Source organism: Oncorhynchus gorbuscha, linkage group LG02 (genome assembly GCF_021184085.1).
Source record: "Oncorhynchus gorbuscha isolate QuinsamMale2020 ecotype Even-year linkage group LG02, OgorEven_v1.0, whole genome shotgun sequence".
NCBI lineage: Eukaryota > Metazoa > Chordata > Actinopteri > Salmoniformes > Salmonidae > Oncorhynchus > Oncorhynchus gorbuscha.
The window spans coordinates 62,507,688-62,532,235 of record NC_060174.1 but is presented as its reverse complement, the minus strand read 5'-3'; the positions used below and the strand labels follow the sequence as shown (position 1 = coordinate 62,532,235).

At 43.2% G+C, this 24,548-nt stretch overlaps 1 protein-coding gene across 1 annotated transcript; it reads right to left on the bottom strand.

Moving 5' to 3' along the window:
* Positions 1-5,261: 5,261 nt before the first annotated feature.
* On the bottom strand, positions 5,262-19,527 carry LOC124006293 (glycogen phosphorylase, muscle form-like). Its single transcript, XM_046316220.1, has 21 exons — positions 19,194-19,527; positions 15,705-15,806; positions 14,803-14,881; positions 14,558-14,661; positions 14,292-14,423; positions 13,453-13,564; positions 13,169-13,251; positions 12,610-12,753; positions 11,349-11,441; positions 10,070-10,216; positions 9,756-9,919; positions 9,303-9,417; positions 9,010-9,111; positions 8,590-8,737; positions 8,441-8,499; positions 8,183-8,324; positions 7,836-8,046; positions 6,826-6,960; positions 6,675-6,741; positions 6,399-6,554; positions 5,262-5,559 (listed from the first exon to the last, which is right to left on the bottom strand). The coding sequence occupies exons 1-20, from the start codon at positions 19,434-19,436 to the stop codon at positions 6,402-6,404; spliced, it is 2,535 nt and encodes an 844-aa protein (XP_046172176.1). The 5' UTR covers positions 19,437-19,527; the 3' UTR covers positions 5,262-5,559; positions 6,399-6,401.
* Positions 19,528-24,548: the final 5,021 nt, after the last annotated feature.

The following is a 24,548-nucleotide window of genomic DNA, read 5'->3' as shown; positions in this document are numbered from 1 at the left end:
AACTGTAGAATTTTAGCTAACCCTTATTCTACATTTAACCCAATTCACCTAACCTGCTACATAATTTCACCTAACCTTTGTCGTTTTAGTTCTAACCTTTGTCTTTAGTTCCCCACAGTTAGCAGTTGATGTTACTCTTCAATAACACAGATCCCAAATCAGGGGGAGGTTAATAGGTTTATTCAAAGAGGACAAATCATGTGGGGAGGTACATGTTCATTCTTACCCTGTCCTCAGTGATGCTCTCCTCAGAATAAAGGGACAAGTTTGTCGTTTTTAAAACCCCGCCCTAGCCTGTGGTTGACCAATTGGAATTCCTTGCAATAAAACTGGGCCAATGGCCAAATAACCAGTATCTTATTTCTGGCTCATTATATAGACAAATTCCTCCCATGTCTCTGACCCATTGCTCATTAATCCTCTACTACAGAAAAAACACTTATTTCCATTCATTGTTAAGTACTTTTAGGACTTTTAGTCCTCTTGACCTTTAGTACTCTACTAACCTCTCATCCCCCGCGTTGTGTATTTATCTTCAAAATATTCTCCCCCTAGACCATTTAAAAAAGAAAAGAAATATACTTTAAATGTATTTTTAGAAAACGTGAAACATTAGACAGTCTAAAAAGCATTAGCTGTAAGCATAAAGTCATTCCCATGAAGCACCTTGCATTTCTATAAAACACAACGGGCATATTTTACATGCTGTTACAATAAGAAATAGATTTCAAACAAAGTTATAGGAACAAGTATTAACAGGTGTAATGATTCCTACCACGTCCTGTATCAGGAGGGAAAACGCAACAAAATAATTGTCTACAAGACAATAATACTCAATCGTCCTATTAGCAAGGTAATCATTCACCAAGTCCTTTAAAAGTGACCAGCTCTTCCACACTGGTATCATTCCCACATAGATAACTCTTAGAAATGATATTCTGACAGTCTGCAGGTAGTGAGGATCTCTTCTTTAGTTCCTGCTGGTTGATAAGGACTTCTCTAAGGAACACTTCACCGGTGATCTTGTAATCATTTCAAGTACAGTCCTTGGATCAAGGAATATTGCTTCAGCTTCAGACAGTAGATTCTCATAACCTGTAATGAAGGAAACAAAAAAGTGAAAGTGACATGTCCTGGTTTGAAGAGAAATTGATATTTCACATAGATTTCCCTAAGTAAGCATGTCCCGATTTTCAGGAAAAAGTTGGACATTTCGCCTAGAAATCCCTAATATGACGACTGCGGTGTACAACATAGAAGCTTATCAGGTTCTGCTCATCTTACTATGCTTTTTTTTACCCGAGATTGTTCCCCAATTGCTAATCAATCAGTTCTTCATTCTCCAGGCTCTGCTTTGTCATCAACATGGACAACCTTGCAATGAGTGACATGTATCCATCGTGATTTTCCCTGGACTTTTACTGCTGACCTTGTTATGAGCAAAACTTAGCAAGGACCTTCCCATTTTGGTCCTAATGCATCTATTACATCATTTTTTACCATCACCCACTGTCCTGGTACTATCATGTCCCCACTCGGGAGTTATTCCTCTTGTACTTGTCTGTCTGCTTCTCCTACTACATTAGAGAGTTGTATGCAATAGTTAAGCTTTGTGTCACTCATAAAGTGAATGTCCGCTTTTCTGAAATGTAACGTGTCTGTCACTATCACATTGTCCATTGTGGTACCTGCCCAGCCTGCCTTCCTCACACCCTCCCTCCACAATGCTTCAACCGCCTGTGTATAACATGAACTCAGGGTTTTCCAACGGATGGCTCTTACTCACAACAGTCGTGTTCAAGTAATGTGGTATCTGGAGGAAGCATCAGAGTAGCTGGATCACATGGTGTCTTTTCAACTATATTGTTTTGACACCTGTCAAGCACACTGGTTCCATATCCAAAGTTCCACACTAATTTTTCTTTGTAGTCCAAATAGCATGGTTCTGAACTGTAGATCCCTACAGTTGTCTAATTTGCCACGTAACCTTCCCTTCAGAAGTGTTCAGCAGAGAGTCAAGTTGCATAATAACATCAATGCCTAAAATAGGTTGTTCAAATGAGCCTTTCCCCACCCCTGCATCAATCTTCATTGATCCAATAGAACAGAGTCAATGTGCCGGTACAGAGTCAATGTGCGGGGGGCACCGGTGAGTTGAGGTACTATGTACATGTAGGTAGAGTTATTAAAGTGACTATGCATAGATGACAACAGGGAGTGGCAGTGGTGTGGAGGGGGGTGGGTGCAAATAGTCTGGGTAGCCATTTGATTAGATGTTCAGGAGTCTTATGGCTTGGGGTTAATAGCTGTTTAGAAGCCACTTGGACCTAGACTTGGCGCTCCGGTACCGCTTGCCGTGCGGACGCAGAGAGAACAGTCTATGACTAGGGTGGCTGGAGTCCTTGACAATTGTTTGGCCTTCCTCTGACATGGCCTGGTATAGAGGTTCTGGATGGCAGGAAGCTTGGCCCCAGTGATGTACTGGGCCGGTCGCACTACCGTTTATAGTGCCTTGCGGTCAGAAGCTGAGCAGTTGCCATACAAGGCAGTGATGCAAACAGTCAGGATGCTCTCGATGGTGCAGCTGTAAAACCTTTTGAGGATCTGAGGACCTATGCCAAATCTGTTCCATCTGTCCAGGCTGGAAAGGGCAGTGTGGAGTGCAATAGAGACTGCATCATCTATGGATTTGTTGGGGCGTTATGCAAATTGGAGTGGGTCTAGGGTTTCTGGGATGATGGTGTTGATGTGAGCCATGACCAGCCTTTCAGATCACTTTATGTCTACAGACGTGAGCGCTACGGGTCAGTAGTCATTTAGGCAGGTTACCTTAGTGTTCTTGGGCACAGGTGTAACAGTACTCTTCTTGCGTTGTGTACAATCAATCATCGACACAAGCTCCAATTTGTAGCACCAGTCATCGAGCTTTATTCTGATAGAAACAGCACAAAATTGCACGTCATGCAATGCACAGCTCACCATCCAGCTCTGCACGTGACGCACGCTGGTTTGGTGCTTGTTCACTGGGCAATGTAGTTAACAAAATAATATAGCAATTACAATATACAATATAATATTTTGAACAATGTACCTGATAGAAACAGCACAAAATTGCACGTCATGCAATGCGCAGCTCACCATCCAACTCTGCACGTGACGCACTGCACAAAATATACGAACCCCCCCCCCACCAGACACAGTCAGTTGCTAGCTAGTATTAGCTGGAATTCTCTACAACAAAATGCATAACAAATATGCACCACAAAACGCTGCATCTTATGTGTGATGTTCGAATAACATTTACAAACCAATTGATATAAATTGTACATTTAAATCATCACTTTTGACGTGCAGTGCTTTGCAACCAACAACTTACCGCTGGTTTGGTGCTTGTTCACTGGGACGATTCTAATGAAACATCCTCCCTTCTAAGCAAGCTACGCAAACCAGCCAATAAGATGCCATGTTGAGTAGGTGAAGGCAAGACAAAACTAAAACCAAAAACCCATTGGCTTAACAATAAAGTGGCAATACATGTTGGTATTAGACTTGGACAGGGAGAGGTTGAAAATGTCAGTGAAGACACTTGCTAGTTGGTCAACGCATGCTCGCAGTACACGTCCTGGTAATCCGCTTCTTGAAAGCGGCAGCTCTAGCCTTTAGCGCAGTGTGGATGCTGCCTGTAATGATTCTGGTTGGGGTATGTACGTACAGTCACTGTGGGGACGATGTCATCGATGCACTTATTGATGAAGTCAATGACAGATGTGGTGTACTCCTCAATGCCATTGGAGGAATCCCAGAACATATTCCAGTCTGTTCTAGCAAAACAGTCCTGTAGCTTTGCAACTGCTTCGTCTGACCACTTTTTTTATTGATGTAATCCCTAGTGCTTCCTGCTTAAATGTTTGCTTGTAAGCAGGAATCAGGAGGATGGAATTATGGTCATATTTGCCAAATGGAGGGAGAGCTTTGTATGCGTCTCTGTGTATGGAGCATGTAGGTGGTCCAGAGTTCTTTTCCTCTGGGTACACATTCAACATTCAACATGCTGATAGAAATTTGGTAAAACTGATTTAAGTTCCCCTGCATTAAAGTCCCCGGCTACTAGGAGCGCCGCCTCAGGGTGCGTGTTTTCTTATGGCGGAAGATAGCTCATTCAATGCAATCTTAGTGCCAACCTCTGGCTGAGGTGGTATGTAAAACAGCTACGAAGAATACAGATGAGAGCTCTCTCTAGGTAGTGCTTATCATTATATACTCAACCGCGGGCGAGCAATGGCTCGAGACTTCCTTAGATATCGTGCACCAGCTGTTATTTACAAAAAGACATAGTCTGCCGCCGCTCGTCTTACCAGACGCCGCTGTTCTATCCTGCCGGTACATTGTATAACCAGCCAGTGTGTTGATATTGTTGTTGTTCAGCCACGACTCCGTGATGCATAAGATGTTACCGCTTTTAATCTCCCCTTGGTAGTTTAATCTTCCCCGTAACTCGACAATTTTATTGTCCAAAGATTGCATGTTTGCTTGCAGAATTGAGTGGTTTATTTGATTGCCTTCGAATTCTCAGAAGGCAGCCCGCTTTTCGGCCTCTCCACAATCACCAGACCTCAACCCATTTGAGATGGTTTGGGATGAGTTGGACTGCAGAGTGAAGGAAAAGCAGCCAACAAGTGCTCAGCATATGTGGGAACTCCTTCAAGTCTGTTGGAAAAGCATTCCAGATGAAGCTGGTTGAGAGAATGCCACGAGCGTGCAAAGCTGTCATCAAGGCAAAGGGTGGCTACTTTGAAGAATCTCAAATATATTCTGATTTGTTTAACACTTTTTTGGTTACTACATGATTCCATATGTGTTATTTCATAGTTCTGATGCCTTCAATATTATTCTACAATGTAGAAAATAGTAAAAAATAAAGAAAAACCCTTGAATTTGTTGGTGTGTCCAAACTTTTGACTGGTACTGTATATGTGCATGTTTATAAAAAGCTTGCCTTTATAAATACATTAAGGGCAGCAAATACTTTTGCAAGGCACATGGTTCCCATTTGTAATGTGTTGCACCTCTGTTTATGTGGTTACTTATCAACACACAGACTAACCATTTCAGTATGACCAAGCAGTGTCCCTTTCAAAGTAGGTGGCCACTATGCCTGTTTCATCGTTTGAGCTTGTGCACTTCAATTCTAAGATTACAAACATATATCGAGTACACATGCTGACAGTGGAATCTTTGTGTGTGATGAACAAAAGCCAAAGGTCTACTATTTTTTTATTGTCTTAGTATGAAGAACATCCTGAAAAGATGGGGAGATGTGGCTTTCTTGGCCACAGGTGTTTCTTGGCCACAGGTGTTTCTTGGCCATTGTTGATTACCATAAGGTGTAACAAAAAGACGTCTGGGAAGGCCATTGTGTGGGTTTCTCAACAACAAATCACTGACACTTCCTCCGTCTGTGGAGCAGCTGTGTTATCCCGCCCCTCCACGGCTCTTCTTCTCTGGTTCCCGGGCCGACCCTCAGAGGTCTTCAAATGGACTACACGCATACGTCAATTTCTTTAGGTCAAAACAAAACATATACACAGGTTGACAAATATACAGCTGTTTAACATTGGTTTTCTATCTGATTGAGTAAAAAGACTAGATACAGATCAATATATTAATGCAGGCCTATGTCCCCGAAGAGAGTTTGCACGGAGGTTGTCCTTTAGCCACCATACATATATTGATGGGGGTGGGCGGATGTAGGAGAGGCAAGCATGTCACAATCACGGCAGTTCCCTAAGAAGGATGGTTCTCATCATTGACTAGAGCCTATGCTATGAGAATGCATGTACAATATTGACGGCATTTAAGCCAAGATGAATGCATATAGATCAAACTACAGAAAAAACACAAACTCTTTCAGCAACGGATCCAAGTCCACATAACCAAACGCAAAAGCCACCACACAGCTCGTATGGCCTCTCCAGAACAACAGTCTCTGTTGTCACTAAACAGAAGGCATTGCTTCCTTTCTCATCTACTGCTATTGTGAGCTCAATGCATGTCATGATAAGGGGTTTGAACAGTGATGGTGTGAGCCATGTGAACAGCCAGAACTCTATGTATATGCTACAGACTAGTAAAACAGACATCCATCACTGAAGTCATTAAACCCACTGGGCACAGACGTCCATTCAACGTCTATTCCGCGTTGGTGCCGCGTCATTTTGTTGAAATGGCGTGGAAACAACATTGAAAGGGCGTGGAATCGACATTGGTTCGACCAACGTGCGCCCAGTGGGAAGTGCTTTAAGAAATGATTGGCCGTTTCCCTCAGGCATATCTAGTGGTGCTTATTGTGGGGTGGTGGGGTCAGTGGTGAAGAAGGGAACTGTGTGGAGTGGACGCACAGCTTATTTGAGTTGCTCGTCGGGGGCAGGGATCTTCTCCAGGCTGGGCTCCACGCCCCAGATCTCCCGGGCGTACTGGGAAATGGTGCGGTCGCTGGAGAATTTACCACAGCCTGCAATGTTATGGATCACCATCTTGGTCCATTCCTTGGGATTCTGTTTTTAGAGAGAGGGACAGACAGGGCGGAAGGAAAGATAACGAGGAGATCAATATTTGATAAGGTATGGACGGATACCTGAACCAGGAAAGCTATGTTGTTTAGCCATAACACTGACCTTGTACAGTTCGTTGACCTTGTCCTGACACTTGATGTAGGCTTCGTAGTCAGCAAACACCTTGAACCTGTGCATAAAATATTAGATAAGAATACGTTGAAGAAAATACTTGTGCATGCATTTGCGCGTGTGTGAGTGTGTGTGTGATTACCTGTCGTGGTGCATCAGCAGGTCCACAAGTTCCTTGAAGAGGTCTGGCTGCTTATGGCTGAAGAAGCCACCAGCGATCTGGTCCATGGCCTGTTTCAGCTCAGGAATACGGTTGTAGTACTCAGAGGCGTGGTATCTGTGCAAGACAAAGGCCAGTATTTAAAGCACGCTGTTCTGATTGTCGCGTTCCCCAGGTTGTTTTTGTCTCGATTATCTTAAACAGAAAAACATACAGTATGTTGAGATTGATATTTCTTATACAAGGGAGACCTGGCCAAACAGTATCTACACCTTGCCACTTGTGTATCTGTTAATAGAATTATATGATTAGAATTATTAGAATATTACCCTCGGAAACCGTAACTCTGAAACCATATGATTGTATGAAATTGATTACAATCATTAGACTATTTTAATGCTGTGTGTGATTTAGTCACTAGAATTATATCTGAGATTGTAGTTCGTAGTCAGAATTAATGTTTTGGTGACAATATATCTAGTATCTTGATAACGGACTGTCTGAGCAAGATTCAGGGCCGACCTTGGCTGGGCCACTGAGAACTTCCCAGGGTCTCGGCACTGAGAACTTCCCAGGGTCTCTCCCTACGTCGACTGGGTAGCAGGACAGTGTGTGCGTAGGATAACTAATGTTTTGTGTGGAAGTATGTGTGTCACTATAAAATGAAGGTCTTTGTACGGCGCACGCCAGAACGTTCCCGCGAATAAACCTTTTTGACTATTTTAGCTGGGCCTCCGTCTGTTTCATTGGACCAGGATCTTACAATTTCTGGTTTGCAGACAGAGTCATATAATTAAATTGGGTTATGTACCTTAAGAACATAATTCTCTTATCAGTATCGGGGACTCTGGCAGAGCCTGTCCCCTCTCTGTGTCCCCCTCCACCACAGTACTCCCATCCCCGTGGATCAGTTTCTCTTTGCCTCCCTGTCCCTACTCTAACCCACTGTCTCTTCTCCCTCCCTGTCCCCATGTCCACGTCTTCCTGCTCACCCTTTGCCGGCGTCCATTGCGTCCACATCCTCCACCCTCATGCCGAAGATGAAGAGGTTCTTCTCTCCGGCCTCCTCGGCCATCTCCACGTTGGCTCCGTCCATGGTGCCGATGGTCAGAGCGCCGTTCAGCATGAACTTCATGTTGCCAGTGCCAGAGGCCTCTGTGCCAGCTGTAGAGATCTGCTCAGACAGGTCAGCAGAGGGGATGGCTGGGAAAAAACGGAGAGAGGGAAGAGAGAAAAGGAAAGATGGATGGAGGGATACAGTACAAGAGGAGAGCATTGTAGACGAGGGTAAACTACACATTATACCAGAGACCCATGGGGTTATGGGTTAGTCGGTCACCTTTCTCAGCCAGGGTAACTCTGTAGTTCTCCAAGAAGATGACTTTGAGGCGGTCGCCGATCACGGGGTCGTGGTTGACAACCTCACCGATAGCTGTGATGAGACGGATGATCATCTTGGCTGTGTGGTATCCTGGGGCAGCCTGGGAGATGGGGGAGAGGGTGTTGCTTAATGAGTTGTGGATGTCAGTTATTGTTCTATATTTACTTCCGGTAACTACACGCTGTTACTGTGACGGCCGAGGGCCGCCAAACCTACCTTTCCTCCGACCATGATGGTTCTTGGGGTCCAGTGCTTGTTTGGTTCCTTCTTGATACCTGCGAAATAGACAGATGGGTGTATAGTAGGAGTAGAGAGAGGTAGAAGCACAGAGAGAGAGGGAGAGAGAGCGCCAGGGAAGTACTAACGGTTGTAGTAGGTGATCATGTGCAGACAGTTGAGCAGCTGTCTCTTGTACTCGTGGATTCTTTTGACTTGAAAGTCAAACATGGACTGGGGGTTGATCTTGACCTTGTAGTGCTCCTCCAGGTGCACAGCGAACTTCAGCTTGTTCTCCTACATTAGGGAGGATATGATGGGGGCGTGAAGTAGGCACAGAACTTATCAAATGACTTACAGTTCTACCCACAGGTGGCTGATGGCACTTTAACTGGGAAGGACGGACCCATAGTAATGGCTGGAACGGAATTAATGGAATGATAGCAAACACATCAAATACATGGTTTCTATGTGTTGGATACCATTCCATTCACTCCATTCCAGCCATTATTATGAGCCGTCCTCCCCTCACCAGCCTTCTGTGACGTACTACAGTATCTTGGACTCACCTGCTTGATTTTGGCGATGTCACGGATGAAAGCATCATCATTAATGAACTTCAGCAGTTTCTTCAGCTGGTCGAGGTCACGGACAAACTCCTCTCCAATTCTCTGACAAAAGAGATGACATTAGAAAGGTTAGCGTGCAAGTATCCGGTTACTGGCGCTCTCATCATGAACAGAAACGTCTATCTTGGAACACCGATATTATAAACATACGGTCAAAATGATTTCAAATGTATGGCTACTTCCAATGCAAAAGTCGTACTACTTTCTAAGTGTTTTTGCAACAGTTCCCCTACCTCTGCGATGACCTCAGCCAAGCCAGGGTTGCACATAACCAGCCAGCGACGGGGGGTGATGCCATTGGTCTTGTTCTGGAACTTGTGTGGGTCCAACTCATAAAAGTCCTTGAACCTGCACACAGAACACGCAGTAGCCCAAAACACATCAAATTAGTTTGCTATAACTCTTCAAACGAATCCTTTGAAAATGTGCACGCATCAAATGACTAATCCATCGATTGACACCTGATGTGTCTGTGTTACTGTGAAATATTATGATTTTAAATATGGAATTAGCTACTTATTGAGGGGGGGAAAACTGCTTTGGACCGTGATAGGTGGCTGTCTCTCTTAACCACCTTAAGCTGAAGGCACTAACTGTAAGTCGCTCTGGATAAGAGCGTCTGCTAAATGTGTAACATGTAATGTAGCCTAAATGTGATGTGTATGCGGTTTGTGTAGGACACGTACAGAGTGGCGATGAGGATCTCCGAGTGGATGCGGGCTACGCCGTTGACAGCATGGGATCCAACGATACACAGATGAGCCATGTTGACTTTCTTGCAATCGCCCTCCTCAATCAGGGACATGCGGCGCAGACGGTCGTTGTCGCCAGGGAACTTAGAGGCAACGTACTGGAGGGCGGATTTCAATCAAGTTAGCCTCTAATAACATGTTGTGGTACATTAGCTCCGATTTAGACAAAGCGCAAGGGGCACTGATCTGTAATAACACTTCCTATGTGGCACCATTTGTCTTGCTGCCACCTGCCCGCACGTACGTACCTGCAGGAAGCGACGATTGATCTCGAAGATGATCTCCAGGTGACGGGGCAGCAGGTGTTGGAACAGGTCAATGGGCCAGCGCTCCAGGGCCTCAGGCAGCACGGTGTGGTTTGTGTAGGCACAGGTACGGACACACACGTCCCAGGCCTGGAAACACAGAAGGACAGAGGTAAGATAATAGGATGTATTTAATTGGTGGTTCATGACCCTCTCTTGATACAAGTAGGGCAAATGAATGGTAGTCTTAGTAGTCTTAGCTTCACATTTGTTCTAAATATGTATTAGTAGTGTGTGCCAAGGCAGTAGAGAAGGATGGAGGACTACTCTTTTGTATCTGTGCCATTATGGCGTCTTCTTCTACTACTTCTGAGTTGGTAAACAAACTGAAAGGGTGCATACTGCCACCTGGAGTGTGTTGTTTGAACAGGCCAAGGTCGGCGACTTAATGCCATCTGCAGTTATGGAATGTTTGCTCAAGAGCGTTCACATCCTCCACCATCATTGGTATCTCTCCTGATGACCCGGATGGAATTATGTGATCCTTCTTTAACCCATAGGAAGTCCCACCAAGTTTAATATATCAAAGTGGTGAAAGTCCTCAATGGTGCTGCCAATGCTAAAACAGGCTTTTGGGCCCTAGTTCTCTATGTATCTCGATGGCCCAAGCCAACACATTCTACTATGCTGGTCTTTGTTGCCCCCTCCTGGTATCATTACTGAAGTACAACTACATATGAAATGGCGTGGGCAGTAATACCGGATGTACAACTGTTCAGGGCAATAGAGCGCAATAGTAATGGTGTCTTTTTGTAGACACTAACTCTGCCATGGCTCTTGGTCAAAGCCTATCAGGAAATAAATTGAGTTTGAGGTGTTTGGATAAACGCTGAAAATAAGGTCTGTGGTAAACACAGGCTTAGGAGATCTGATACGTTTTGTTCCATGACATCATCTTCATCAGCTAACGTCGCTTTTTATGAATTTTGAAGCATTTATGTAATACATTTCAAAAAATGACAGACTTCATAATTCATTCATAATTCTGATATCTCATAGAACATACAGTATAAGTTCTCATAAGCTTGTGTTGACTTCAAACATTCTTTTCTGCGTTTTATCCCAAAACCGTATTCTTCCCCCATTCATTTGCCCCACAGGGATGACTTAAAGAACCAGAATTAACTCATTTCCTTTTTTCTTTTTTAGGACTACAAGCTGGCGAGCTCTATGAAAGTCACTCAGTCTACCTAGTCAGAACCTCGTCTTCTCCTCCACTCACCTTGTCCCAATCCAGCTTCTCCTCATCAACCAGTACCCTCATCAGCTCAGGAATGGCCATGGCAGGGTGAGTGTCATTCAGCTGGATGGCAACCTGGATGCGACAGACATTAAAATCACAGCATAACTATATTGACACAGCATAACTATACTGACCACAGCATAACTATACTGACACAGCATAACTATACTGACACAGCATAACTATACTGACACAGCATAACTATACTGACCACAGCATAACTATACTGACCACAGCATAACTATACTGACCACAGCATAACTATACTGACCACAGCATAACTATACTGACCACAGCATAACTATACTGACCACAGCATAACTATACTGACCACAGCATAACTATACTGACCACAGCATAACTATACTGACACAGCATAACTATACTGATCACAGCATAACTATACTGACCACAGCATAACTATACTGACCACAGCATAACTATACTGACCACAGCATAACTATACTGACACAGCATAACTATACTGACCACAGCATAACTATACTGACCACAGCATAACTATACTGACCACAGCATAACTATACTGACACAGCATAACTATACTGACACAGCATAACTATACTGACCACAGCATAACTATACTGACCACAGCATAACTATACTGACACAGCATAACTATACTGACCACAGCATAACTATACTGACCACAGCATAACTATACTGACCACAGCATAACTATACTGACCACAGCATAACTATACTGACCAGCATAACTATACTGACCACAGCATAACTATACTGACCACAGCATAACTATACTGACCACAGCATAACTATACTGACCACAGCATAACTATACTGACCACAGCATAACTATACTGACCACAGCATAACTATACTGACACAGCATAACTATACTGACCACAGCATAACTATACTGACCACAGCATAACTATACTGACCACAGCATAACTATACTGACACAGCATAACTATACTGACCACAGCATAACTATACTGACCACAGCATAACTATACTGACCACAGCATAACTATACTGACACAGCATAACTTTCAAAGTTACCACCGATATAAACACAGAGGAGCACAAGTACGAATGCAACACCACCACATCAGAACAAGACATCGACAAAAAGGATGCCTAAAGCCAGTGACATGAAGACATAAAGTGAAATGGAGACATCTAAGTGAAATGGAGACATCTAAGTGAAATGGAGACATCTAAGTGTCCGTCTGAATCACCACTCGGGAGTCCTCACTTTGTTGGGCAGAAAGGCGAAGTCTGTGCGGACGATCTCTCTGGAGCCAAACTTGGATGCCTTGAAACGACGGACGATGTCCTGAAGGGTGGCGGCCACCACAAAGTACTCCTGCTTCAGCCGCAGCTCCTTGCCCTCAAAGAACTGGGGAGGAAGACACATAGAGGTGAGCCCAGACTGACCTGTCATATCTGTCTGTCGCCATCTTGAGGGCGTGTCACAATCAGTGGAGGCTGCTGAGGGGAGGACGGCTCATAATAATGGTTGGAATGGAGTATATGGAATGGCGACTATTTGATACCATTACACTGACTCCGCTCCAGTCATTACCACGAGCCACGTCCTCCCCAATTCAGGTGCCACCAACCTCCTGTGATCACAATACATAAGATTTCAAATTCCCGTCAATGCCAGTCCTTTTTTTAAGAGAAGAAATACAGAGTATAGAGCAGACCTGTCACAATGTATTCTAACGTGTATCTATAATATCTATATACTGTATATCATCAAAACCGACACTGCACTTGGATTTTAGAGAGAAATTCAGACATATTCTTACATTATCATTGGGGTACAGCACACGGGAAATGTTCTCGCATAAGTTTCTGTCCAACACAGCCTGAATGTACCCACCAACGTTGACTGTTGGAGACAAGGAAAAATACACCCTCAGGGCAACGGTTCCCAGTAGCCAATTATGTAACATGACTTACATGAGTAATGTTAGCAATTTGCAGATCTAGCAAACTAAGCACATGAAATGGTGGATTGCAGCCAGTCAAGGCGAAAAACATGTATTCAAGCAACGCATACATAGTGCCTTGGCCTCTGTGAGACACTTACAGTCTTTCAGGTTGAAGTCGCATGGGGCCTTTGCAGACCACAGTCTCATGGTGTTGACAATGTTGTTTCTGTACCCGGGGATAGGGGTGTCATATGGCAGAGCCAACACGACCTGTCAACACAATTACAAGAGACTGAGATTAGAGACACCTGCCAATGGAATCCATATTCATTGATGATTGATTCAATGATGGTTCATTGATGATTGATTCAATGATGGTTCATTGATGATTGATTCAATGATGGTTCATTGATGATTAATTCAATGATGGTTCATTGATGATTGATTCAATGATGGTTCATTGATGATTGATTCAATGATGGTTCATTGATGATTGATTCAATGATGGTTCATTGATGATTGATTCAACGATGGTTCATTGATGATTGATTCAATGATGGTTCATTGATGATTGATTCAATGATGGTTCATTGATGATTGATTCAATGATGGTTCATTGATGATTGATTCAATGATGGTTCATTGATGATTGATTCAATGATGGTTCATTGATGATTGATTCAATGATGGTTCATTGATGATTCTAAGATAATTCAATGATGGTTCCTCGTTGGCATCCAGTGCCATATCAACTTAAGTTTTTCATCTCCCTTTTCAAACACACACACACACACACACACACACACACACACACACACACACACACACACACACACACACACACACACACACACACACACACACACACACACACACACACACACACACACACACACACACACACACACACACACACACACACACACACACACACACACACACACGTCTTCCTCATATGCACCCTCAATCTCACCCCCAACCCCTGTCCTTTATTCACCTGAGTGTCAACCCATTTCACACCATCTGGGGTGTGCTCGGTTCTGCCATAGAACTTGACGGGGCGCATGTACTCGGGTCGGGCCTTCTCCCAGGGGTTGCCGTAACGCAGCCAATCATCAGCCTCCTCAACCTGCCAATCATTTGGTTATATAACAGCCTGTCGGGCACTTTCAGCAAAACAAGTTGTTTCACAGTACTTCCTTCTGTCTTATGGTCTGGAAATGATGGGGAAAAGCACCTCGGAAGCATATGAGCGTACGTTACCTGCCATCCTTTGACGATCTTCTGGTTAAAGATGCCAAACTCATAGCGGATACCGTATCCATACGCAGCCAGACCCAGAGAAGCCATAGAGTCCAGGAAGCATGCTGAGGAAAGGCTTAGGTTAGGCTATGTTTCTGATCCTGTTTATACCGCTTGTATCCTGTTTAGATCCTTCTGGTGATCGAAACTGTCTAAGGCACAAGAATGTCACACTCTCCGTGAGAGGAGGTAGCGAGGCAGCTTACCGGCAAGGCGTCCAAGACCACCGTTTCCCAGGCCTGCGTCCTCCTCCATGTCCTCCAGCTCCTCCATGTCCAGACCCAGCTACGGAACAGAGGGGCTCAGGTCAAGCCAAGTTCAAACCACAGCTCTGTGACAATGGCATTCAGTTTAAACAGAGCCGGATTGGTGCCAATAATATGGTTAAATGTGCTTTGGAATCTTGTCCTGGTCACTCTCTTACTGGAGCACAATTGGCGGTTAAAGACCAAGTGCAGTCAAAAAAACATGAATGTTTTTGGTGTGTTTTAGGTATCTTTCCACGCGATCAGGTTGGAATAATACTGTGTAGTTGTGGGGAAAAGACCTTTGTGTAAGAGCTGTTTGGAAAAGCCGCCTGAAATGTCAGCCTGTTTTGGTTGGATGAAGTTTTGGCCTGCCTGGTGTCAACACATGAATAAACCAATAAGAAAGAGAGTTCCAAAACTCTCTGCCAATAACCTCTCGTTTTCAGTTTCCCCCTGCCCACTCAAACCACTCCCAGACAGTCCTAGCAAAATTATTGCTTGAAAAATTGCTCTTTTCTCAGAAGCTAATTATTATTATTTTTTTACCATTTGAATTGAAAACAATCACGGTGAGGTAATTAATTGTTACCCAGAAATGATTTGATATTGAGGTAAAAACGGCTGCATTGGACCTTTAACATCCACCCACAACTTCCAGTCTTTAGTCACAGGCACACGACAAACTCTTCTTCCGTGTATTCCTTTCAGCTAGACCTTGAGTCAAATTTGAAAATGAAGTTGTTTGTTACACAAGGTGCAGTCAGTTTGACTGCCCCTTGGTTAGCTACAGCAATGAAAATCCCATTGCGCTATGTTGGCCAGAATCCATGACATGATGTACGGATGTGAGCATCCCTCACCTGGTATACGGCCTCATCACAGGCGTTTTCCAGTGCCAGGTTCACCATGGTGTTCTGCAGGGTGCGGCCCATGTAGAACTCCAGGGAGATGTAGTACACACGCTGAGGACAGGGGAAGAAGGGGAGAGAGAGATGAGAGGGATACCATGGGACAGCTAACACTCTCTAAGTAATACCCAATTAGTCACAGTCTGTTGCTGAACCCAAATGTTGACACACGTTTTACGAGTCGGACATAGCAATATTTCACTGTAGGGGCACCCATTCAAACTGTCAAGGAAATGTGCATGTTCTGCCATTAGAAAGGAGCATGTGGAAATCTGACACCTGAGCCTTAGTTTAGCCTTTGAAATGTCACGTTTTCTCTCTTGGTGTTTTACAGGGAAGTCTGACACTCTCAGGCAGAGGAAGAAGAGGTTCAAGAGGCGAGAGAACGTGATAGAGGGCAGGGAGGAGGGGGGGGGGACTACGGGAGACAGATTGCTGTTCGTGTTACGTAACACTGGCATTTTGGCATAGGTAAAAATAGCTTCAGCTGGGGTTGTTGTAAAGGTTAGTCTGAGTGTGATACCCATGAATAGTGAAAGAGAGATCTGAAAACATAATTGTATCAGGGAATTGATACAGTAGTGTAAATATGTAGAGAGCTAATTTACCAAATGTAATAAATGACTTAAAGAGACATTTTAAAAATGTATCATCTCCAGCACCAACCCAACATCAACATATGTGAAAATGGCAGAACCTCATGATTGTAACTAATTATGAGTTGGCATTGGAAACAATGTTTCATTGGAAACACTTGTTTCCCTCTACATTTTTTATTACAAAACGCACCATCTTGTATATATATATATGCGTGCAAATCGAGCAAATGTGTACGAAACAAATATGACCATCTATCATAAAATTGGTAATCATTTGGGTACATTGGATTAAAGCTGGGATCCGCATTAGGAGAAATAGCGCCTCTGGCCGCCCAAGTGCATTTGTTATTTTTATTTTTTTATTTTAAAATTAAACTTTGGAGACGAGCTCCTACCTCAAGGTATGAAAAATCTTTGCATGTACCCTTCACACCAAAAAACAATGGTTCTATATAGTGACAAATAAGGGTTCTTTGACTTATAGCGGAATCCTTTTTGGTGCCATTATAAAGAACCATGCTCATAAGGTTGTAAATGGAACCTGCATGGTGTTGTAAAGAACCCTTTCCTAAGGTTTTATAAAGAACCATGCTCATAAGGTTGTAAATGGAACCTGCATGGTGTTGTAAAGAACCCTTTCCTAAGGTTTTATAAAGAACCATTAAAAATAGTTTAAAAAAATATATATATATATCACCAAAAAAGGGTTCCAATATGGTTACAACCTTTTGAGGACTATATAGAACCCTTTTTTATGGTTCTTTATACAATCTTTATAGAGAAAGGTTCTAAAAAAAAACGTTATCAATCTTAAAGGTTATTTGAAGAAACATACATATTTGATTTATTCTGGTTTAATAGACATATTATATTGTTGAAATTCCAAAAGGTTTTTATTATTTTGTCTATTAAAAAGTAGAATCAGGTGTGCTAGCTCTGGAACAGCTGGGGTTCCTGAGGAGAGAATTGAGAGGTACTTCGTCAAAAGTTCTCAATAGACACAAGGCCATACATGAGTCTTTCACAAGACACTGCCACTGGCAATAGACATAAAGTACACGTGTACGGTTCCACAAAGAAAACTGGACGAAAACCACGCCCCAAAAGATTCTAATGAGCCGCCGCACCTACATTTTTGCCCAGTGTCGTTACTGTCTCTGTTTTCCCATCCAATAACACATCATATGCAGATTTACTGGATGCATTAGAATGTGCATATACATGGTAGTTTTTGCCATGTAAGGAGAGCTCTCTATGTTCTCATACATTTAGACTCTAACCACCCTCCTGTTTTTTTCTCAGATTAGGTGTCCTCTTGCCCTCCCTGCTCATATGGGTTTCTATCTTGACCTTTCTTTGAGGGAATAACTCATGACCTTTCAGAGAGGGACACCATAATCCACCAGCTGACCTTGGATGAGGTGATAAAGAGAAGGTCAGAGGGCAAGTGCAATACAGGCAGCATCTTTCTGATGTAGAGTAATTACCCTAGTTGGTATAAACATGGTATTAACACACACAAATACCTATTATACAAAGAGAATATTATATATGATTTTTGTGATACACATCTTTTTTTGTGTGTCAACATTTCTTACGGCTTTTGATCTTGTACTGACTATGTGTCACTGTCTGTAAGGATTTATCATAAATAAGATAGACATGGAAGATGCTGATTCATAACTAGATAGAAGGCTCCGTCTGATAAAACGAATCAATGAAGACATGGAAACAAAAGTTGTTCCCCGTTACTTTACATTTGTTGAGGTCAATTGGTATCTCTGCTACTCCTACAACTGTAGCTACAGTATATTGGCTCCTGTATTAACTATAGTATGTGTACAGGAGAGGAGGAGACAGAAGGTCACAGAGAGGTCTAGAATTACAACCCCCGATGACCGAGGAGTTCTAGGGGATTGGAAATGTCATGGCGTAACATTACAGTGACATTAGAAGGTGATACTGTGTTCACGCAGCAATGCAACATTTGGCAAAGAGATTTTACCCAGGGACAGGGTCCTTCTGTGCGTGGACTTTGCTGGGGTTGACAAGGGAAAACCTCAAATCAGGCTTCAAATCTGTCATTTTCACTCAGTGTTAAGTAAAGAATACACATTATGTATAATATGTGTCATATTAAATTGCCATGGCGATCAGACGATGTTTTAAACACATTTGTCCTAAGTTGGCATGGTTATCCTGCCAATACGTCTGGCCACTGGTACAGTATGCTTCTTACTTGAGGTCGGAGGTACACAATAATATATTCATGACTACAATATTGTGTAAATGCTCCAGAAATCCACATGATTCAAACAAACCCACTAAAGGGCAAATCATCAACCTCATTTCACTTCCGGATTTGTTTCAATGAAAATATTTACAGATTAAGCAGTAAAGCATTTGTTACTTTATTCTATGTTACATTTATTTGAAATACAACGTAAGATATATTTTGGGGTATGCATTTTCAGGATACATGTCAAATATAAAACATTTGCAAAACAATACATAAAATATCTATTTAATACATTTTAAATGTGTTTTCAGATGCATTTGAAATACATTTTGCAATATATGTACAAATGTATGATTTATTTTAAATTTTTACTTGTATACCCAGGACCACTAGAATATGTTATTTACTTGCTTACAGTATGCCTCCTATATTGCCCACTGAATTCTGCATTATTTTGTGAAACCAAACAGAACATTTTTACATTTTATTTATTCTATTGGTTTCTTGACTATTACATTCTATTCTATTTTATACTTTTTAAATTATGTTCTATGGGTTGTAGTAGGCTACAGGTGATACGAACATTACAATAGTTTAACTTACTTTTGGATCTTTCTCATAATAGTACTGCTGGGTTCTGATCCACCTGCCCACCAAGTGGTCGCGCACGGTGTTGGCGAGAGCAAAGTAGTAATCCCGTTTGGATGCCACATTTCTGTCCTTGACCAGCGTAAAATGGAGATGCCTGTTGAAAGCAAGCTTCAGTTCTGCCACATTTTCCACACCGGCAAGACCTCTCACGGAGATCTGCTTCTTTCTGTCGTGATCTGATAACGGTTTTGACATAATGCTACTCTTGTGTCGGCTCTGACCCCGGCTCCCTTCTTACAATAAAATACCCAGTTCAGACACTACCACAGAAGCAGCCACATGGATGGGTCATGTTCCCCTATTTATAGGAGGGACGTACTATTGAGAAGAAGGCGGGGCGTACTCAAAATAGAGAGCCAATTACTACTCAGTCCCTATTATTCCATAGGAATATGTGTTGATTAGGCCTATTTCACATCTTGCAGTCTAGAAACTAAATGTATCTGAATTGAATTGTAAAGCGTACAGTACTTGTTGCAAATTAAAATCATTTATTTGGAGGCATACAAAAGAGACATGGGAGATGCAAAAGGTTTTCAGCTGGTTTAAAATGTAAAGTAATAGCTATGAATTTGTTCTACTAGTCTGTGGCCAGACACCTCTAGTTATTTCTCTCCATTACACTGGGATGAAGAACTGTATCCTATTTGTATCTCTTCACTACAGCCCCCAGCGTGCCTTGCTCCTCCGCAGTCATTTTCCAGAGTCTCTGCAGTACTATCATGGAGCCCTGGTCCATTAATAGCAGCTCTGACCCAGACCCAAAGGCCATGATATTTGAAAGGTATGTGTGGTTAATGTCAGGAGCCCAGTAGCCAACACTTGTAGCCTGACACAAACCGAGCAAGACCACAGCTTCAGGGGAAAGGCAATATTTATTTGTGACCTTTCTACATTAGGATGGTGTAGTCATTATTGTGTCTACTCCCTGCAGTTAGGTTACTAACAGTAGAAGGTTTCATACTGAAAAAGTGAATGACGTTTTAAACTCTTAAAACATGTTAACCATTTGTGAAAGGCCTCAACAATTCAATATCTGAAAAGGGTAGAAAATAACAAGACGCAATACTTAAAAAAAAAACACATTTCAATTGCGCTCTTTGTTATTAATATCATGAAAGTGTACAGTACATGATGTACTCCAATGACTTCCAGTAATCGACACCCTCCTTCACTGTAAAAAAAAAAAAAGTTGTTGTTTCAACTAATTATTATTAAGTAACTGGTTCCACAGGTTTTTTTTTGTTTACTCAACTTTTCGGTCCAAGTGTTAGCTGAACAAAAAAAAATATTGTTTGAGAAAACATTCAGTCAACTTAAAATTATGTGTTTGCTTGTCTCGTATGTTCATTCAACTAGAAATTATTATTTGGGCATTTTCCCTAAAAAAATGATATGGAACTAATGACACACACAGTGCTTTTAACATAAAATGTTTTCAACTTTCATAGTTGACAAACATGATTACAATGTGCATGTTAATTTGTAAAGTAATTTCCTCACTTGGGATCTGAACTCACGATCTCTTGTTTGACAATGTTCCAATCTTCCTCCTACGCCACAACTGTAGTACTCACTGTAGTAGGAAACAATGTGAGTATAACCACTGTAGTACTCACATTGTTTCCTAGCAAACATCTGTAGAATAGGGTCATGGGAAATGACCCCTTGGCCTGGACAGAGGGAGCAGGAAACTAGAGCTTGACAGCTTGGGCACAGTTACTGTCTGTTTGTAATTTTCTCTGAGTACATCAGCTCAAAAGGAATTTGTGTTATTTGATCATCTAATTGACTTTATCTTCATAGTTATCTTGCAGATGCATTTAAAATATGTGAGAATACAAATATTCTCCAAACATGTGCTCTTGTTGTCATATGCATATGTTGGCATTTAACCTTTATTTAACTAGGCAAGTCAGTTAAGAACAAATTCTTATTTACAATGACGGCCTACAGAAAGGCAAGTTGTGAATCTGGATGAGCAAGCATATGGTGAAAACACACAGACATACAGTACCGGTCAAGTTTGGACAACTACTCATTGCAGGGTTTTTCTTTATTTTTTTAAACTATTATTCATTGTAGAATAATAGTGAAGACATCAAAACTATGAAATAGCACACGGAATCGTGTAGTAACCGAAAAAAGTGTTAAACTAATCCAAATATATTTGAGATTTGAGATTCTTCAAAGTAGCCTCTCTTTGCCTTGATGACAGTTTGCACGCTCTTGGCATTCTCTCAACCAGCTTCATGAAGTAGTCACCTGGAATACATTTCAATTAACAGGTGTGCCTTGTTAAAAGTTCATTTGTGGAATTTCTTTCTTATTGCATTTGAGCCAATCAGTAGTGTTGTGACAAGGTAGGGTTGGTATACAGAAGACAGCCCTATTTGGTAAAATACCAAGTCCATATTATGGCAAGAACAGCTCAAATAAGCAAAGAGAAATGACAGTCCATCACATGAAGGTCCTTCAATCCGGAAAATGTCAGTGCAGTTGCAAAAACTATCAAGCGCTATAAAACTGGCTCTCATGAGGACCGCCACAGGAAAGGAAGACCCAGAGTTACCTCTGCTGCAGAGGATAAGTTCATTAGAGTTATCTAATGAGTCTAAGAAGTTGTAGCCCAAATAAATGCTTCACAGAGTTCAAGTAACAGACACATCTCAACATAAAGTGTTCAGAGGAGACTGCGTGAATCAGGCCTTCATGATCTAATTGCTGCAGAGAAACCACTAATAAAGGACACCAATAAGAAGAAGAGACTTGCTTGGGCCAAGAAACACGAGCAATGGACATTAGACCGGTGGAAATCTGTCCTTTGGTCTGATGAGTCCAATTTTTAAAATTTTTGGTTCCAATTGCCTTGTCTTTGGGAGTAGATGATAGGATGATCTCCGCATGTATGGTTCCCACCGGGACACATGGAGGTGTCACGCCCTGGTCTTAGTATTTTGTGTTTTCTTTATTATTTTGGTTAGGCCAGGATGTGACATGGGTTAATTATGTGGTGTGTTTTGTCTTGAGGTTTTTGTAGGTATTGGGATTGTGGTATAGTGGGGTTATCTAGAAAAGTCTATGGTTGCCTGAAGTGGTTCTCAATCAGAGGCAGGTGTTTATCGTTGTCTCTGATTGGGAACCATATTTAGGCAGCCATATTCTTTGAGTGTTTCGTGGGTGATTGTTCCTGTCTCTGTGTTTGTTGCACCAGGTAGGCTCAGTCACAGTGAGGGCTTTTCTGTGGAGATACATGGATAACGTCTCCTCAGCAAGGCACCTCAAAGACTCCCTTGGGTTTTGGAATGGGAGGAGAGGCTTCCAGGCCCTCCTCAGAGAGGACCCAAAGGGACATGGTGGCTACCTCCATCCTCCTGCTATGTTCTCCCTAGGGGCTGACAGGGGGACGTTGTTTTATGCATGTCAGCCCCCATTTTGCAGGCGCTGTATGGCCTACGGACACATATGTGCCTCGTGCAGCACAAGAAAATGCAGATTTTGTGGATCTGAGGAACACGAGTCGAGGGATTGTGACAAGCCTAAGCCTTGGGGCGGCAGGGTAGCCTAGTGGCTAGAGCGTTGGACTAGTAACCGGAAGGTTGCAAGTTCAAACCCCCCGAGCTGACAAGGTACAAATCTGTCATTCTGCCCCTGAACAGGCTGTTAACCCACTGTTCCTAGGCCGTCATTGAAAATAAGAATTAGTTCTTAACTGACTTGCCTAGTTAAATAAAGGTAAAATTAAATAAGGCGTGCCACGGGTGTGGCTCGTCAGCACACCTGTGGCGGGGGTGCCCGGCTCGTCAGAGGTCATATGCGACTGGGGGGGAGCGGGGATGGGGGAAGAAGAGGAGGGGAAGGAAGCACACCTCATGACCAGAGTACAGGTCCAGAGGGGAAGGCCGCAAGGAAGGAGGAAGAGCAAGAAGCGGCGGATGGACGAGAGAAGGAAACGGAAGGCACGGGAGTAGGAAAACCAGGAAAAGCGGCGGAAGAAGGCAATCGAGCGGAGGAGCATGAGAGAGAAGAAAGCGAGGGAGGAGTGGTGGAGAAGGAGACGGTGGAAGAGCAAGTGGACTGGGGGGGAAAGTGCCCTGGTGGAAGAGATGAGGGGTATGGTGGAGGAGCTGGCGGGGGGGGGTGGTATCTCTCCACTGCCGCCATCACCAAAGAAGAGAATGAAGAGGAGGGTGCGATTGGCCGACAGCGAGAGGGAGGGGATGGCCAAGAGAGTGATGGGGGTGGGAGAAACCTCTGGGTTGCTGCTGGTTTCCCCAGGCCCTCAACTTCTGTTGGGTGGGGACACACCTAACAAGACTCAGGACTGGGTACAGGAGGAGGTGGGGAGTTTTTTGTTTGGGGACTCAGCCTCCCCGATTTTTTTCCAAACCAGCTGCAGCACTGGGGAGGGGGAGGAGTGTGGTGTTAGACCCAGGGTGCAGGGCACCCCAGAGCCAAACACTATTCCTGCATCCTGGGTTGGTGAGATGGAGGAAGAGGGGGGATGTCGGGAGTACGGATGGTGTTCTCACCGGTAGATATGGAGCAGGGGAGCATCGGGTGAGTCTCCTGGGTTTTTTTTCTGTCTGGGTTTAGAATTTGAGTGTATTACATGTTTTTATTTTATTCTTTCATGGGGTCTAATTTTACTTTTGTTAGTTTAAATGTAAGGGGTTTATGGGATTTTGTTAAGAGGAGGGCGGTTTTTAGTTATTTAGAGGGTGTAGGGTTTGATTTTTGTTTTTTTTACAGGAGGTTCACCTGAGGGATGGAGGGGATGTTAGTAGGTTTAAGAGGGAGTGGGACAAGGGGGAGTCAGTTTGGGGTATTGGGGGTGCTCTCATCGGGGGTAGGGATTTTGTGTGGGCACAGGGAGGTAAAAGTGGAGGATTCTTTTGTGGTAATGCAGGGGAGGGTTATAGGGGTGGATGTCACAATAAGGGATTGTAAATTTAGATTAGTGGTGGGGTATGGGCCACAGGTGGTGGCAGACAGGAGGGAGATGGTGGACTGTCTGACGCCCCTGTGTGTCACAAATAGGAAATTAGTGATAGGGGGGGATTTTAATACAGATTTAGGAATAGGGGGGATAGCAGTGCAGGCGCCATTGCCGGGCTAATGGCTTGCCATGGTCTGGTAGATGGTGGTCTGCACACTACTCTGAAAATGGCCGGTCCTACATGGCGCAACTCCAGGGGGGTTGAGCGGAGGCTCGACTATATTTTTGTACTCAGGTCTTTGGGTAAGTTGTCTGGGCGGCTGTTGCCTGTTTTCTTTTCGGATCACGACGGGGTGCTCCTGCAGGTG

Coding starts and splice junctions, on each gene's coding strand:
- LOC124006293 (XM_046316220.1), bottom strand. CDS start 19,436: ATGTCAAAACCGTTATCAGATCACGACAGAAAGAAGCAGATCTCCGTG. Junction 12,754..13,168: donor TGCTGTACCCCAATGATAAT/GTAAGAATATGT, acceptor CTTCCTCCCCAG/TTCTTTGAGGGCAAGGAGCT. Junction 8,047..8,182: donor AGTTACCCTGGCTGAGAAAG/GTGACCGACTAA, acceptor GTTTTTTCCCAG/CCATCCCCTCTGCTGACCTG.